The 16,981-nt window shown below is 55.4% G+C and overlaps 1 protein-coding gene across 1 annotated transcript; it reads right to left on the bottom strand.

The window, feature by feature from the left end:
* Nucleotides 1-212: 212 nt before the first annotated feature.
* LOC119107451 (unconventional myosin-IXa) lies at nt 213-14,786 on the bottom strand. The gene is made up of 12 exons (XM_037230894.1): nt 14,524-14,786; nt 12,116-12,269; nt 8,017-8,077; nt 7,516-7,649; nt 7,085-7,222; nt 6,408-6,606; nt 5,395-5,437; nt 2,685-2,821; nt 2,027-2,134; nt 1,375-1,543; nt 394-523; nt 213-255 (listed from the first exon to the last, which is right to left on the bottom strand). Exons 2-12 carry the CDS (start codon nt 12,217-12,219, stop codon nt 213-215), a joined length of 1,266 nt encoding a protein of 421 aa, XP_037086789.1. The 5' UTR covers nt 12,220-12,269; nt 14,524-14,786.
* Nucleotides 14,787-16,981: the final 2,195 nt, after the last annotated feature.

The following is a 16,981-nucleotide window of genomic DNA, read 5'->3' as shown; positions in this document are numbered from 1 at the left end:
GCAGAGCACGCAACGAGGGGCCCATTTCGCTCCGACTGGCGCCATGCAGGGCCCCACCCACACCGGCGCGCCGTCGGCGTCCACATCCAATCCGCCCGTGCCTCCCTGACCCGACGCCCCTGGCCTCCACCTCACCCCCTCCCCTCCCCTCCCTCTCCTACCAGCTTGCCGCCGCCGGGCCCCCTTTGTACTGGCGGCGCCGCCGTGCCGTCTCACAGGCGGGGCCGGTAGGCGCCGGCGACCGTCGTCAGCTCGCTGAGCGAGCGCCGCAGCGCCACCGGCGGCTGCAGCGGCGCGCGCGGCACCGCGCCGTTCTCCTTGTCGCGCTGGCTGGACGAGCGGCGCACGAGCCGGCGCTCCAGCCGGTCGCGGCTGGCCGAGCGGCGCGGCGGCCGCCGCTCCTGCTCCTTGCTGGAGGAGCGACGCACCAGGCGGCGCTCCATGCTGGCCGAGCGGCGCACCAGCCGCCACTCCTTGTCCTTGCTGGAAGAGCGCCGCACCAGGCGCCGGTCGCCGTCGCCCGCTGCCGGCGGCCGGGGGGCGCAGCGTTAGCGAGTGTGCGGGCGGCGGCTTTCCCTCCGGATAAAATGACGCGTGGCAGGGATGTTGGGGGATTATCGCGCTGTGTTGACATTATGTAATTTCGTTGCGTCCGTCTTACGGTCGATCTACTCGGTGTCATATTTCCGGACACCACCGAAGTACGGTACATCAGTTGAACCAGTATGTTTGGGATATTTTTCATTCTTCAGGATGAGCCAAGTGCATGACGCTGGTTCTCGATCCGTGCTACAGGACGACTGATGCCATCCAGCACACATGTTTGATATGTAGGCCCTACTTGAGTTTTTACGGCAAAAAACATTCAAATAGGCAAAAGGTCGTGAAAATGTAAGCGACCTTGGCGGAGCACTCAAACAAAAAACACCAAAAAGATAACAGGCTTCTGGACTCAGTTATCATTATCCAACCGTACTGAATCAACCAATATTCGGTAACAAGACAAAACTGGTTATTCCTTAGAGGGCATGAGAATGCATGAGTTATATTTACACCTGATACGGTATGCTGGATGATACCAAATAACACTATACATGGCGGATGCTAACCAGTAATTGCCCAAAGCATTACGCGGGTGGTCACTGTCACTTGGTTTAGTTATGGATCTCGGTATACCCACGTACTCCTGTACACCATGGGTAAACCGCGTAACTTCACCTATTTTGCAACCACGGTACCCTGTCATGAACATAGCACTAGAAGACCCACAGCGCCAGCTTCACGCTCGTAGGTGACTCTGAATCGCATGTCTGCATCTATAGCCTATAGCAAACCCAAACCGGCAGCATTCCACCGCCTCCACCGGGTACTGACATGAGACGCAGAGAGTGCGCGCGACCACGGACGTCCGCCCACCGGCCGTCGACATGACGTCATCACCGGCCGTCGGTGTGACGCCATCGCCAGCGGGACCGTACAGGTCGACCGGCGTCAGAAACCACTCGGTCCTGGTGCGCATGCGCTCTGTCTGCCGCTCGTGCACCTGGAACGCACGGCTCGGCGTCTGGCACGGCAGAGGTTCAGCGACGGGTCCGGGTTGGGTGCCAGAATGAGCGATGCTCGAGCACTCTGGAAGAGGTCGATCCACCGCGATCCTGACTGGGGGCGGGTCGCCACGCGTCCCCTCAGGTGATACGCAAAAACAGCCGAACGCCTCACATGTAGTAACACACCACCCTTTACCGATCGCGACACGTGAGGCTATGCGAGCAAAACGTGCCAGTTTTTCATTACCTGGTCCTTTCAACTCCTGATCCACCCCCTCACACTTAAGCACTGATCAAATAGCAACTAGCGATGACCCGGGCAAACTTAGGTATCATGCCACGTAGTCTACGTGGCATGATACCAGCATGCATATATATTGGAGAACATAAACCAGACGTAATTTTGCTCCCAACTTCTCCACATAATCCTATTGCAAATCACCGCCGTTTCGCTCGCCGCCACAGCTCCCTGTGCTCACCATCGGCAGACAGGAGCTGTTCGGAGAGGCCCGCTCTGCACCCGGTCGGCCGTCCGAGCCGCTCGTCTCGGCGTCCATGGGGCGGCCCCCAGCGCCGCCGCCGCCCGACTGCGGCCACGCCCTCCAGCTTGCAACAGCGCGCGCCGCCGCCGGTCACCGCCCAACCACGGGCCGTTCGACAACTTGACTGCGCGCGCATTGTGGGCGTTTGTGCTTACACGCACAGCGATGGACTGGGTACCACCAGCGCCCATGACAGCGGAACGGCGGCCGGAACTCGGGTCTTACGGAAGGCCGAAGTTCTGCCGACTACGACCGTTACGTCGTGCAATGACCAAATTATGTAGACTCGACGGTGACAACAGGTCACCTGTGCGCGTGATGCGCGTGAGAGAGGAATCGGACTTTCTTCTCAGCGGACGTGTCGACACAAATGCGCGATGACACCTCACACCGCCGTCTGACATCTACCAAACGCATAGTTATATCCCGAAGAGCATAGTTAACCGCTAACGCATTACCGCCCTCACCACAACATGGTCACACATAACAAAGTACGAGCACTTGTCCACTAAATCATAGTCGCGTGCGGCGGCGGCGGCGCGGCGCCACCCTCCGCCAACCGACCTGGAATAGGGCGTTTCTCCTCGAGGCTGACGCTGAGCCGGGGGCAGCTGGAGCCGAGCGTGTTCTCGGGCACGGCGAGCGGGGCCGGCGCGCTCGGCCGCGGGCTGGCGCCGCTCTCCATGTGGAGCCTCGCCGGCGAGGAGCGACAGGCGCCCTGCGTCGAGAGAGCTGTGGAGGCGGGGCCGAGGCGGGCGCGGTCAGGCGCGTGTGAACTGCAAGCGTCTCCTGGTGACTGGTGCGCTCCACAGGCCACATACCGTACTGAGTGATACTGGCTGTACTGACAGTGTGGACAGATATGGGGCGTCAGGTAGGGCGCGGCTGTTCAGGGTCGTCACAGCTTCTCGGCGATGGACAGGAAGCCGGGCAGATCAATCTGAGCATATATGGTCTGCTGGTTTTAAGGACATTTCCCAACCAAGTGGGGACGGAAAAACCTATCATGCGTGCACCGTCTGGTTAAAATCCCTGCGGATGACGTTTGCGTATAAAATATGTGCCTAAATAAGAAACGGAGAAAGGAGCGGACACAGTCAGGACGTCGCCACACCCAGACCCCGCGCAGAAGTGTCACGTGACAGAAGGAATGCCCGTTTCAGAAGCATGAGCCTGCAAGACAGCTATGAATCAAGACATAGGACACAGACACATGCCAAGCACGCAGCGACGCACGAACGCGCACGCACGCACGCACGCACACATGCTGCTGCATGCGCTATATATGGCAAAACATGGCCACGGCACAAATACTTTACATAGAGGTTGTCTCGTACGACTATTCAACACAACCATTCAAAAAGCATACCAGCGTTGCAATTACGATCCTGTAGACAATGGGCCGACCTCAATCTGACAATAAGTCTGGTGCGAATCGTGCCCAGAGAAACGATGAAGACCTCTGCGTATACGATCGCCAAGTCGCCAACGGGATAACGACGATGCAATGCGTGTCAAAGGCGCAGGGAGATTTACGTCGCGCTGGAGACGTGTCCAATAGTGAAGCAGACAGCTTTTGACCAGCGGTGTTTCGTAGAACCTATCGCAAATGCATCATCTGCGCCTTCGCTAACGGTCACTCATGAATCAGACACATTGGCCAACTGACGCGCAGACAACGCTATGAAAAATAAAACTTTGAATACGCGCTGAACGCGACCTGAAATACTACTCGGAACATTCCATAATGGCGAATGTCCAATCCTAACAAAACAAACTCGCGCTTCAGGCCTACAACAGAAAACTTTCAATAGACTGGTTCTAATGCTGATGTTCTATCTAATGCTGTCTAATCTAATGCTGTCTAAATCTAATCTAATCTGATGCTGATGTGGAGACATCTCAGTCCATTTTTAAAAAATATGAACAAGGAAGGCATCAATCCTCATGGACAATACCATACACAAAATAAGGAAAAAGCCAAAAAACATTGCTCAGCGCAGCCACGGATGTGTGACAATCGACGCTCTACGACAGTCACTCACACACACACGGACGGCGCGCCACCAGCACAGGCTGACGGGCAGCAGCGGCAGCACAAACACAAGCACACCGCCGGCCAGCCGGCCGGCGTGGGCAGCGCAGCCTGTCAGCGAGGCCCGCGAGACAGGCATGGACGTGTGAGCAGGCACGTGCGTGCCGACCTTCCAGTTGGATGCGAGCCCCGGCGGCCGCCATCTGTCGGGTGACCCGCTGCCGGGGGGCGACGGAGACGGCGCGCGCCCCTGCAGCGCACGGCCGCCCCATTGGCACCGGTCGGGGGGGGGGGGGGGGACGCGCTCAAACGACATGGCGAGGGGGATGCCTGACCTTCAGCCCCGGCCGCGGCAGCGCGGCTACGGCTCCGTTAAGCCGAATGACGGACCCAATCCGGCGATAGCGTGGTAAACACACAGTAACGCCACTTTCCGATGAGAACCGGGCCACTCCATAAATGTGTCATCCCCATCACACAGCCGGCAGCCACGCCATACCGGACGTGGCTGGTGTCGGCACACCACCTCAGTCCCAGCACAGCGCTGCGTTGAAAACGGTGGCAGTGAACCACGACGGACTGGGGCAGAACTAGCGGACTGGACAGGACGGCACGTCCAACGGAGGGCGCCGAAGTCACGTGCAGGGATAGATACGCTCGGGGCAACGAGCCTCACCACGCACATGTTCAACGTAACAAAACCACGACACCCTGGTGCAAATGTTCCCTTTCCCAGCGTCGCGCGGCTGCTTGTGACGTAAGCTGCCTACGAAGATCATCAACATGTCTCAGCAACCCACACGACAGGCCCCACCTCTGCCTGCTATGGTAACCGCCACGACTCTACCACATAACCCTCGACCACTAACATGTCCCAAGTATGCACCACCTCCACGCTCCCCAGATTGCAGTAGACATAACCGGGTAGTTAGACGAAGCATGCCGACAATGATGACAGAGGACAAACGGGGAAAGTAAGACTTTTAAGGCACGCATCAACTATCATTTTCGACCCGTGTAAAACACGCTTGGGTAAACCAAACATTGCACGGCACTTCATTTCGCGAGCAAAACATAAAAAGGACCCTTCCGTTACGCCGCTGCACTGGCCGCTGGGAGCAGCACCAGAGCCGCCCCCGCACTCACGCGGTACAACACGCAGTCGGGCGGGTAGCGAAAGCTGAAGATCCAGTCGCGCTCCACACGCAGCACGCGGCCCGTGATGCGCGCGTAGTACTCGTAGTTGGCGCGGCCGAAACAGGTCGCTTACGCCGAAGTTGTCGATCAGGAACTTCCATGACACGCATGGCCACCTGGTCGGCAGAGGGGGGCGTTGGCTGGGTGGGCACGGCTAGGGTCGAGCGCGCACCACCCACACCAACCGGGCTACGAATCACACGGCGAGTACACGTGCGATCTGTGCAGCCGTGAATGGGTTTGTCATGTTTGTGGAGCACCCACGGTAGCTCAAGAATGCGCAGCAATAGACAGCGGCCCAATGAAGCCCTAAAGTGGAATGCGTCAAGATGATAACTGGGACCACGCACGAATGACCGGCGAATATCATGTTAGAGTATTCACACCGATGCAGATCTACCTACAACTTCAACTTAGTTCGTACTAGAGCTACACACTAAACAATCGTGCGTCAGCAGACAGGTGTTAACTTACATTCACTTCCTCCTGCACAGGCAGGTGAAAAAAGAGAACACACCATTTGTAACTTGTCATCGTCGACCATTCTGTACGACAGATACTAGGTGGACATTAGCCCACTCCAACGACACAATCGGAGTATCACTGCTTTCCAACCGGCATCCTGTTGAATGCCCACAATCCTCTTATGGCCCCAGGGTGAAACAACAACTGAAAGGTGAAATTGCCATCACAAAATACCTACGCCTTCTCAGTTCAGGAGTGGGGAGGGGGGGGGGAGGGTGAGTACGCCACCTGGCGTCTCGTGGATTCTACAGCATCCCGCGCCATTGAAATGCCTGCCATATGTCACATGTGGTATCCACTGGGCTTTTATGACGCTAACAATGACAACCTTGATTAAAGCATGCTGAAAAGTGTTTGCTGACTCAACAGAACGCTACCATCAGGCCGCTTGCCGATCCAAACGAAACAAGACCAACACCCAACCCTTCGATGGCTCACCGACGCATACCACCAAAGCTCCCCACTCCGACCCCGCCACCAGCAAGCCACACACAAAAAAAAAAACAGCTGGCAGTGGGCCTCGCGCCCGCCACCTCTTGCTCGCGCCGCCCGCCAGCCTACCTTGAAGCGGAGTACGTCTTCGTGGCGCGCGTCACGGCCGGTGACGCAGCTTTGGAAGAAGGAGGGCGCCGCACTGACACCCAGCGCCTCTGACGTCATGCCGGTGCGCGCGCGCTCGGCGTGCGTGGCGATCACGCGGAACGTGCCGAACAGCAGCACCAGTAGGTGCTGCGTGTGAGGCGGCAGCGACAGGATCAGCCTGCGACAGACACGACCGAGGTCAGAGCAGAGGTCGGGTCAGCCCGGAGCCGCTGCAGATCTGGGGCGCGCCGCTGCGCAGAGGCCGACCCTGGGGTCGAGGTCTGCAGACACGTTAGTCTGAGTGCGAGCAGGAGCCACCAGCGAGTGCTCAGCCGTGCGAGGCAAGCGCAGGTCTGTACAGGACGGCAGCACTACTGCACGGAGCGCTTCGGAGACCCAATCCGCACCTACCGTGGTGACCTTGCGCACAGCGCTAATAACGACAGCCAGTGGTCTCGCGCAGAAACCGCACAGCGTCTGCCGATGGCGGGCACTAAGGCATACAAAGGGGGAAAAACAGCGTTTGCCCGCATGACGGACTACATCCTATCCAAACAGGGAGACCAATGCACAAGTACTGCCACAGGCAACGGCAGAGGCACCGAAACCGAACGGGCCTCTAGTCTGCGCGACAGAGGCCAGGACGCTGTACAGACCGGTGTGTGCGCTCGCGCTGCGCCTCAGGGTCGTCCAGCTGGACGATCTCAAACAGACGGTGCTCGTTCTCCAGGCCGAAGATGCCCTCGGGGATCATCCGCAGGAACTTTTTCAGCACGGAGGCGATCGTGTGTATACTGAAGATGAACCGACGTATGCTGTTACCCGTGGCACCGAGGCACGAGACAACAGGTTCACTGGTCCGGGACACCTTTGATAAAGACGTGACATGTCTGAACGTACGCGGCTACACGCATTCAGTCGCAGAGGTGATATTGCGCAACAAGGCGAGGACCTTATCTCAAATCTCTAACCATAAAACGTACGCTGATAAATCGCACAAAACGCCTCAGGCATCGGGAATCCCGTGCAGCCTTACAACAGCAAAACAAAACGGTTTACCGTGCCACAGCACCGCAATGTCGCCTACCTAAAGCTGTCGAGGTTAACTAGTCGTCCGTTCTGCAGGAAGTGAACAAGCTTCTTGATGTTGTTCTGGTGACCGGGCGCCCGGAACACGTCCTTCCGGAACGGTGCCTCCTTGTTCAGCTTCAAGATGAGCACCTGCGGACCCCGCCAGCCAGATCTTCACATACGCCCCACGCGCGGTGACACCGATCATAGCCAGCGGTGTACTAAGCGTGGCTAGGCCGCGTCAAGTGAATGATGTGGATGAAAGAGTGCTCGTCGTCGAAGTCTGTGACATTAAGCTGCGCGCGTCACAGCCGAAGCGGTTTCAGTCTTGCCCTGATTTAAACTGACTGTAGCTTGCGCGCGAGCGGTGAGGGGAGAGGGTGGTAGCAGGGGATGAGCCTCGCTATCCACACAGCAGCGCCCAGACAGCCAACACGGCCTCATCTAACACTGACAGCACAGCAGTATCGGCTCTGGCCCGGCGAGACCCGGCGAGTCGGCCCGGTCCAAGCCTCACCAGAAGCGGCCCAGGTATGTTGCTCTTGCATACTTGTTCTAGTGGGAAGCCGAACTTCACCCTGCAGAAGGGCGCAGACGAGCCTGTTAGTTCGATCGGGACGGTGCGCAGCGTCCGCTGGGTGGACGGTGCTGACAAACGCTACAAAACCGGACGTTCTCGAGATCAGCAGGACCACGCACCGTCCGGACCTGTGTCCAGTCACGTGACAGGCGGCGGCCGTTGGCGCGGCGGGCGGCGGCCGTGGGCGCGTCCCGGACGCGGGATCTCCCCGGTGTGGGCTCAGCGCCGCGCCCGTCCAGGTTGACATGGAAACGCCAGACGCCAGCCGGCCGCCCGCCACGTCCGCCACGTTCGATGACGAGTCGGGGCTGATGACGAGTCCGGCGAGCCCGACGGAGCAATTACGGCGGCCGTCGGCCGGCAGGCTGAGATCGAGCGGTGCCCGGCCGGTCGGAGCCGCCTCAGCCGGCCATCAAACGGCGCATGCCGGCCAAAGGTCAGCTCTCGTCCGACGGAGGAAGCGCCAAAATGCCGAGCCAGTGACCTCGCGGCTCGCGACAATCGGGACATGCCTGCCGAACTGGTTACAGCCGCTCTGTATGGCTGCACGTGCTATGACATGGGCAAAGTCTGCACCCACCGACAGAGTCACGACGTGACTCCGTCTCTGGCCAATGACGGAATTGTGACAGGGGGTCTGTCTCCGTCTGCACCTAACGGCAGCAGTCCGACGCGGGTCCCATCGGCGCGAAGAGCGCCCCGACACGGGTCCCCACCCGCACGGACAGCGCTCCGACACGGGTCAGGCCTGTGTCGACCGACAGCATCCGAGCACGAGTCCTGTCAGCAACGACCGGCAGCCACGTCACGGGGGTCCGGATCGCGCCGATAGAGCAGGGTTCTGCACCCGGTAATCGTTCCGTCTGTCCCACCTAGCGACGCGTCTTGATCACGCAGCCTGGTGGGTTGCTGGCGTGAGGATAGCTTAAACTGGTCAACAGGAAATAAGCCGCTCGCAAGCCCACCAGCACGGACGCGGGCCCGTTATCACGTCCCCGTTTGCCGGAGATCGGCGATACGAGCGAATCCCTTACTCGAACACGGAGAAACTCAACTCGTGGCAACCCGCAGCGGAGCCTGCGTCGCAAACGCGCAACGATGCACAGAGGATGCTGGCCGCGCTGGGGAAACGAGGGATGGGCCGCCGAAGAGTCAAGCCCCCCCCCCCCCGCGCGAGACCTAGCAAACATAAGATCTCTGGCGGTGCAGTTCGTGCTGCAGTTGATTGCCGGAACTGGCCAGAGACCACAGCCACCCAGCTACAACTCACGTCCGCCCTTGCATCAGCTCAGCGTGCCTCCGGCCACTCATGAATCACCGCTCGCACGTACACACGTCACGGACTGAAGCACGTGACGTCACCGTCCCGGCAAACCGTCGCCAGCCCAACACCGTAGCCACAACGTAGCGGGCCGCAGCGAGTCCGGGAGCGCACAGGCGGACACGGCACACCGGAAAACACACCCGCCTTCAATTAGGGTCGCTGGCAGCCCACCGCAAGCGCCATTAGTTTCTCCTCAGCACGAGACCCCAGCCCACCAAAAACGTCCTACTTTACATTTGGCGACGGGCACAACGGACCGGAGGTGTCCCTCGTTCCCATTAGCCTGGCGCCTGTACGCTGCCTGGTGCAGTACACTGCAGAGATCACGAAATAAAGCGACCACGGAGGATGATCCTCGGATATTGTCACACAACCTGGCACGGTTGTGTCCACAACCTGTCACACAACCTGTCACACAACCGGGCAATATCGCGCTAACAATTTCACAAGCATAACACCCGTGCACAGTGGACAGCACTTCACTCCACTTTCACATCGAGACGCGTCACGCTGTGCACATGACCAATGTCTCCTTCACAGCATGACACAGCGCACCGTTAACATCACACGCACGCAACGCACGCACGCACGCACGCACGCACGCACGCACGCACGCACGCACGCACGCACGCACGCACACACGCACACACACACACACACACACACACACACACACAACACACACACACACACACACACACACACACACACCACACACACACACACACACACACACACAAGACCAAGACGCGGCACACTGCACGCACACACACACACAAGACGCGGCACACTGCACGCACCACCACATCCACTTCCGCACCTGGAGACAGCACACTACAAACTCAACCACCTGCACCGGCACCACAGGGTAAGGCGCGTTTTCGCACAGTAGAAACCAGGGGCGCAGGCGGCAGTACCCGGCTATCTTGTAGCGGCGGCGGTCCGGCCAGGCCCAGCGCGGGAGCCGGCCACAAGCAGAGCCTCGCCATCACGCCCTCACCAGCCGACTGGCGCGTTCCCGGCGCCCGCTGCCGGGCTGGCGCCGCCGCCGGGCGCGCGGCAGGGCAGGGGGCGCGCGGCGGTGGCGGGGGGGGAGGGGGTAGTGATTCTGAGCTGCAGGGCGCGCTGAAACCAGGTCGGCTCTCTTTTGCCGGTGATGCCGTCGCAGCCGCGGCGAAACCGAAACGGTTCAGAGCCGCGCACCACTGATCTACGAAAGGAGAGAAGGGTTCTGGTCCGTGAAAGAGCGTTTGATGTGAGGCTGTTTTCCGAAACTGAAGGGTAAAAGTTAAACCCGGCTGGTCACAGCTGAGTGCGGCGCAAGTACGGCGTAGAGGCAAAATATGAGTTACTGATAATCAGCACAAAACGACACAACTGGGACCGCCTGGTCCATACGTGACATCTATCACGGCTGGTGTACGCGATGTGCGACATAAAAAATGGAGACTTCAAGCGCGCAGTAAACGAACGTGACGGGGAGTAGTAATGCTATGAAAAGCAGTTTATCACACCGCTACTAACGGTATTGCTACCTGAGCGAGGATTTGACCATTCCATTTGCGGAGGTTATCGCTTCCCGATGAAAATGAATCCTCAACAGTATGGCACCCGGAAACTTTTCGAAATCAACACTTACGCATGAACTGGTGACACAAGAGGAGCGTATACCGGAGAGGCAATAACTGTTTCTGCAGAGGGCTACGATTACATGGCATTTACCGAAGGCCGCTCGCATCGACGCGAGTGGGCTTCACTGACTGAAACAACCAGGAAAAGCTGAGGGCCTGACCGCTAGCGATCATGACGACACAAAAAGCAAGGCGACCCTGCGTCTGGGACTGGCCGGGGAAGCCATTACAGAGGACAACGCACCTCCCGGCGGGCCGCCGAACTGATTTTTTTTTTACTGCGACGAAACCGGAGCTTGTGAACGCAAAGGCGAAATATGTAGGCCTGCATGGCCGGCAGCCGCAACCAGCTGGACTTGAGGCATAGACGGAGAACAGCTGGTTGCGCCTCATCTCGCAGACGTTGGATGCCGTACGTCGTGCAGATCCGCGGATGCATTAATCACTAGAACCGGGCAGCTTTCATCGTCGGCAACAGCAAAGAAGCCTGCACGTAAAGGCGTTCTTCCGCGGAATCGTCATCACCCAGCGTCGGCGCTAGTGCCGAGGCCGTTTTCTGAAGCGCCGCAGCCAGTGGAACTCCGGGAAGCGGGGCCGGCTCAGTGCCCGAGTCCGGACGGCCGCCGCGCGGCAGACTGGGTGGTGCCATGACACACCGTTCCAAGAGGAGCGCGTGCCGGTGACGGGGCCACGCCGCCCCGCGGCTGAACCGGCCACCGCCCGCCCCGCCCCGCCGGCGGCGCCCGCGGCTGCCTGACTCAGTCGCCGGCCGCGGCCAGGAAGCGGCCGACATCAAACGACGCTGCGCGGCGGTGCGAGCAGGGCAAAGTCCAGCACGCGCTCTCGACCGCAATACGTCCGGGAGCTACACCGCCGGCCGACTTGTCAGCGCTTCCTCGTCATTGTTCTTGTTCTGCTCTTGATGCGAGGCCCCTCCCGGGATCGTGCCCCGTCGCCCACACTGCATCCCGATCACATCTGGCATTGATTGCAGGCCCGATGGCGACGGTCACGCCCGACTGAAAGGCCCACAAACGGAAAATCGCCCGCAACAAACGAGCGGGCAAACAGCCACACTCACTTCTCGAGCCGGCGCGGGTAGGGGCCGAGCGGCAGGCGGCAGGCGGTGACCACGGTGCCGAGGGTGGCGGCGCGCCGGTGGATGCGCTCCGTCCACGAGGCCATGTCGCCGCTGCTGCGGCCGCGGCTGGCTGCCGGCCGTGCCCGGCTGTCGGCTGCCGGCGGAGGCGGCGCCTTTAGGCCGGACGGGCGCGGCTGCAGCGGGGCCGGCGCACTGACGGGCCGCTTCCTGGTCCTGCCCAGCCGACAGCGGCGCGCACCGGATGTGCCAGATGGTACAGGATTGCGGTGAATGGCCCAATTCCAGCATGGGTCAGATGGTTGGTTGGTGACTGGATGTTTCAGTGAAAGATAATAATGCAATACCACCTACATCAACATCAGTCATGTGATTGTTTGGTTAAAAAATGCTTCACAAATATGCTGTTCCAATTTCACCGCATTTATGGGCATCATGGTTGGTACTGTCCCAGGTTTGGGATTCAGCCACACCATGCATGCCTTTATGATGTTTGGCAATATAAAGACCAGAATGTGTATGTAGCAATGCCTGCATGATTTACAACAGCAAGGCAACAATCAGTTTGCACACCTTAAGTCCCATTACATTCAACAAAAAGTCATGCCAAAGGCACCACAAAATGGAAGCAGTGGTAGTTGGCAAGTATAAACAATCCTCCTTGCTCCAATGTGGCTCTGCAGTTTCAATGTCTTAGAATATATTCAGGCAAGTAGGAGGCTGCCATTCTGCACAAAAATGCCATTCAGAACAATTTAATAATCTGATTGGGCATACCACAACTAACCTCTATTTTGACATATGCCCCAATGATGTCCTTACATGTTCAAGGCAGCAATGAAAAACAGCAATGGCAGGCACCAACTATTGATCATCTGAAGTTCTCAGGACTTTATAAATGTGTTCAGTTATACTTGCCAAATGTTTGATTTTATGCTCATTTGTGCTTATATTGGCTCTATGGTTCAACATAAATACACAAATGAAACAAAAGATGTAGACAAGTTCTGGCATAAATAACATTAACATCAGAAAGCCCAAGATTCAATTAGTAGCTGGTTGTAATGAATAGTTAAATGACTGAAACAAGTCTGTAAGCTAGTTTTACAACAAATGTGCAAACTCATCTGTTTGAAAGCCTGGCAAGGTAAGACAAAAATAATTCATACTTCCTGAACAGCATAATAGATAGATACTTATGTTTGTTCTTGACTGTCAGGCTGGCTTGTCTGAAGTCTGAACACAAATGGGTGAATCTTGAATATATCACCCGCATCTAAAAATGTATTTTTAGTACTTTTAGCACTGCCATCACTCTTAAGCAGATGGCATAGCTACACTGACATATTTTATAACTTTTCAGTTCATACCACACCACATAGCATGAACTACACTCCTGTTGTGCATGTAGTGGTAGACAATTGAATGCTAAGGCATTTGAAAGTAAATTGCAATGAAGGAGGGAAGAGGCAGTTTGTTATGTACTCCCCACTCACCCCTTCCCATTGATGACTTAAGGGGCCTGATTCAGATGGTTTTATATTTCATGGCTTTTTTAAAGAAATAAAATGAACAACAGTTAACATGCTTTTTATATTTCCAGCTCAAAAAACCCACAAGGAGCCAAAATATTTTGCTGGTCCAAAGTCAGTCCTGCATAAAACAGGAGTAGATTGGATCTGTTGACAGCAGCAAATTTCACAGGACCCAAGCTCAAATTGAAAGCCCCTCAGGCTGCCAAACCCTATGAACACTTTCGTCCTTTCCCAGAGCAGTTAAGCCTGTGTGCAAAGGCATATATCTACAAAACATTAATCTTCCAAAGTAACTTCTAACATAAAGGCTTTGAAAGCTGATGTATTTAAAAAGAAATTTGCCTTAAAAGGTGCATTACAGATGAGAGTGAGATATAAAGGTTGAGCCAATTTGATGCTACAGGGATAAAGTCATGTCGGTTAACAGTCTAATGTTAATACAAATATTCATGTCACAATTTGCAGACATTTCTATACATACAGCTGGCATGACCATTGCATGAGTTTCAATAAGTCTTGTTCAATGAGGGGACATGCTGCCATGTGTATAGTCCAGTCCATGTCAATTTGACCATAGACATAGCATTGAATATCACACAAATTCATAATATTCTACATACCTGTTTAGCACATAACAAGATAAACATGCAATGAATCGTGACAAAACCTTGAATAGTGAGTGGATGACATCTTTAGAGTTATCTGAATATAAATGCTGCAGCTCCATGAGCTCATTAATGCAATGAAGTCTTCAATGAACTGCCAAAAGCATAAGTGGACAAACAAGTTATATCACTGGGTTTGGTGAAAACAAGCAAGATAAAAATTTCATTGATGACACGCCACAGTACATACCTTCCGTGATATACCGCTGAACAGCCGGAACAATTGTAGCAGTGAACAAACTCAACGCAGTCACCGATTATTGATTGTTGGTCGCTCCCTACGCCACACCCCGAGCTGTGAACTAAAACGCGATGCTAAGTCTCGTGTGTAGTGACGGCCTTCGTCGTGATCACACATGTTCTACATTACTTTGGTTACTAACGGTGCAGTCAATCAATGCTAAAGTTCGGAACACATTCCCTATATTTGTACTGCACCATCCCACAGCCGCTCGAGCGGACAACCCACCACAATCGCGGAACAAATTATCTCGCCCCAACGTGCCGCACACTCGACATTCATGGCTCACACCCTTCCCCTCCCCTTTTCTAGTCACACTAAACTACTGTAATAATCGTGCCCACTATTCCGCCTGTAAACTATGACTGCTCCACATGTCCATTCAGCTCAGTACTGATCCGCTGGTGGCCGGCTATCCCGCATTTGACTTGGCGACCTAATGTAGCTGTAGCACAGCAAAACTAGCTTAAACAAATATTTTGCATGAGTCCTAAGATTTTCTATTGGTCATTATTGAAAACCGATCATAACTACTAGATCATAACTACTAACTACTATAACTACTAGTTACTAACTACTAGTTATAGTATAACTACCAGGTAGTTCTTGAAGAACTACCTGGCAGCTCAGTAGTGTCACGGAATCACATCATTAATTTCCGGTCTACAAATTACTGTGAACACCGCATTCCTGCTCCAGCGATGCATCGATTTAGTATACCCAGAAGAAATGCGCTCAATCGCTAAAGCCACCATGCAGTGCAGGGGATCAGCTTGGAATACCTACTGACTCGTGCCAAGGAGACCTTCTCGCGGATTACATACAGCGGGAACACCTTCAGCTTCAAAAATATATGCTCGGAGGACCTTTTGCTCTCATTATCCACTCTCAGAAGACCTACTGCTATGAGCAACCACGCTCAAAAGGTTTACTGCTGCGAATACACTTCCCTTCCAAGACCTGCATTAGGAGGGCTTTCTCTCGGAATATCTACGCTCTGAAGGACCCATTGGCTGGAAGGACTACTCCCGGAATACCAACGCTCGGAAGACGTACATATTCCATAAACACCTACTGGCAATGTCCATTATATCAGTTAGAGTGTTTAAGTGCCAGGGGGGAGGGGGGGGGGGCGGTAGTGTAGTGGCTAACGCGTCTGCGTTAACGGGGGGGGGGGGGGGGGGCGAGCTGTGAATGGTCAGGGCGGGATTGGGCTAGCAGGGGCACATACATTGTGTTGAGAACCAAAAGAACTACTCCCGGAAGGCTTGCGTAGCATCATGCCTAGGCTGGCAAAGCCTTCGACATGGCGACCCAACGGCTTAGAGGGCTGATCTAGTATATAACAGCAGGGTAGTTTTGGTGAGTGAACTTACCCTGGACCCATTCCCGCCCCAAAAGGTGAAATGTCGCTGGAGTCGGATCGGAGATTGACCAGAAAACATCATCTGTTGAAAGAAAAACAAGACCAGCAGGTCTTCCGCGCGTACATAATCCGAGCGTACGTTTTCCGTGCGCGTCTTCCTGCTGCAGGTCCTTTGAGGTTTTCCAAGAGTAGATTCATTCACAGCAGTAGGTTTTCGAGCGCAAGTCTTCCAAGCGTGGTTTCGAGACTAGGTCCTACGAGCGTTGGCCTTCCCAGCGTGGGTATTCCTGGAGAAGGCCTTCTGAGCGTAGGTCTCCCGAGTGAAAACATTGGAACAGCTCCCCCGGGCGAAGGCCTTGCTAGCATAGGCATGATGCTGGGCATGCCTCCCGAGAGTAGTTCTTCCGGTTCTCATCCACAATGCATGTATCAGCTGATTATTGTTATGTCTTTTGCTAAGTCGGTCATGTCTTCTTGCTTTGTTGATCATTGTTGTTGCTTCGTGGGGGGGGGGGGGGGGGGGGCGGTTGTGGAACACACGAAAGCTTTGTTTGCAGTCAAGCACGCGCGTAACATCCCGTTAAGATGAAAGAACGTTTGTGCACCCGGTACAGAACGTTTATATAATAGGGAGAAAGCATTGCGAGGTTTAATGTACACAAAAGTCTGCCCCTCGTCCCTCAACTGTTTGTCGGAGTCAGTACTAGTAGTAGAGGAGCTCTTTCAGCTCCACCTCACGCATGACCGTACAACTTTATTTTCAGTGTCATTCTTATCCAAAGGCGTCGCGGGGCTGCACAGAAACGGCGTTTGGCTGCACCAACGACAACACGGCTTTTCAAATGGGCTTCTAAGCACGCCATGAACAAGCAACGAGAAACTGCACCCTTGCCACACAATCATGGTCAGTACCTGTATTGCTACTTTAGAAACACGAGCATTACAGACGCTTATCAATGAGCAGACAACACCATACATTGCAATGAAAGTTACAAAATATCAAGGAATGAACAGGAAATGCGGGGCAATGAGTAATCCACA

Source organism: Pollicipes pollicipes, unplaced genomic scaffold (assembly GCF_011947565.3).
Source record: "Pollicipes pollicipes isolate AB1234 unplaced genomic scaffold, Ppol_2.1 Scaffold_6686;HRSCAF=7923_pilon_pilon_pilon, whole genome shotgun sequence".
Classification (NCBI taxonomy): domain Eukaryota; kingdom Metazoa; phylum Arthropoda; class Thecostraca; order Pollicipedomorpha; family Pollicipedidae; genus Pollicipes; species Pollicipes pollicipes.
Note: the sequence above shows the minus strand (reverse complement) of the source record. Positions and strands in the feature narration are given on the sequence as shown.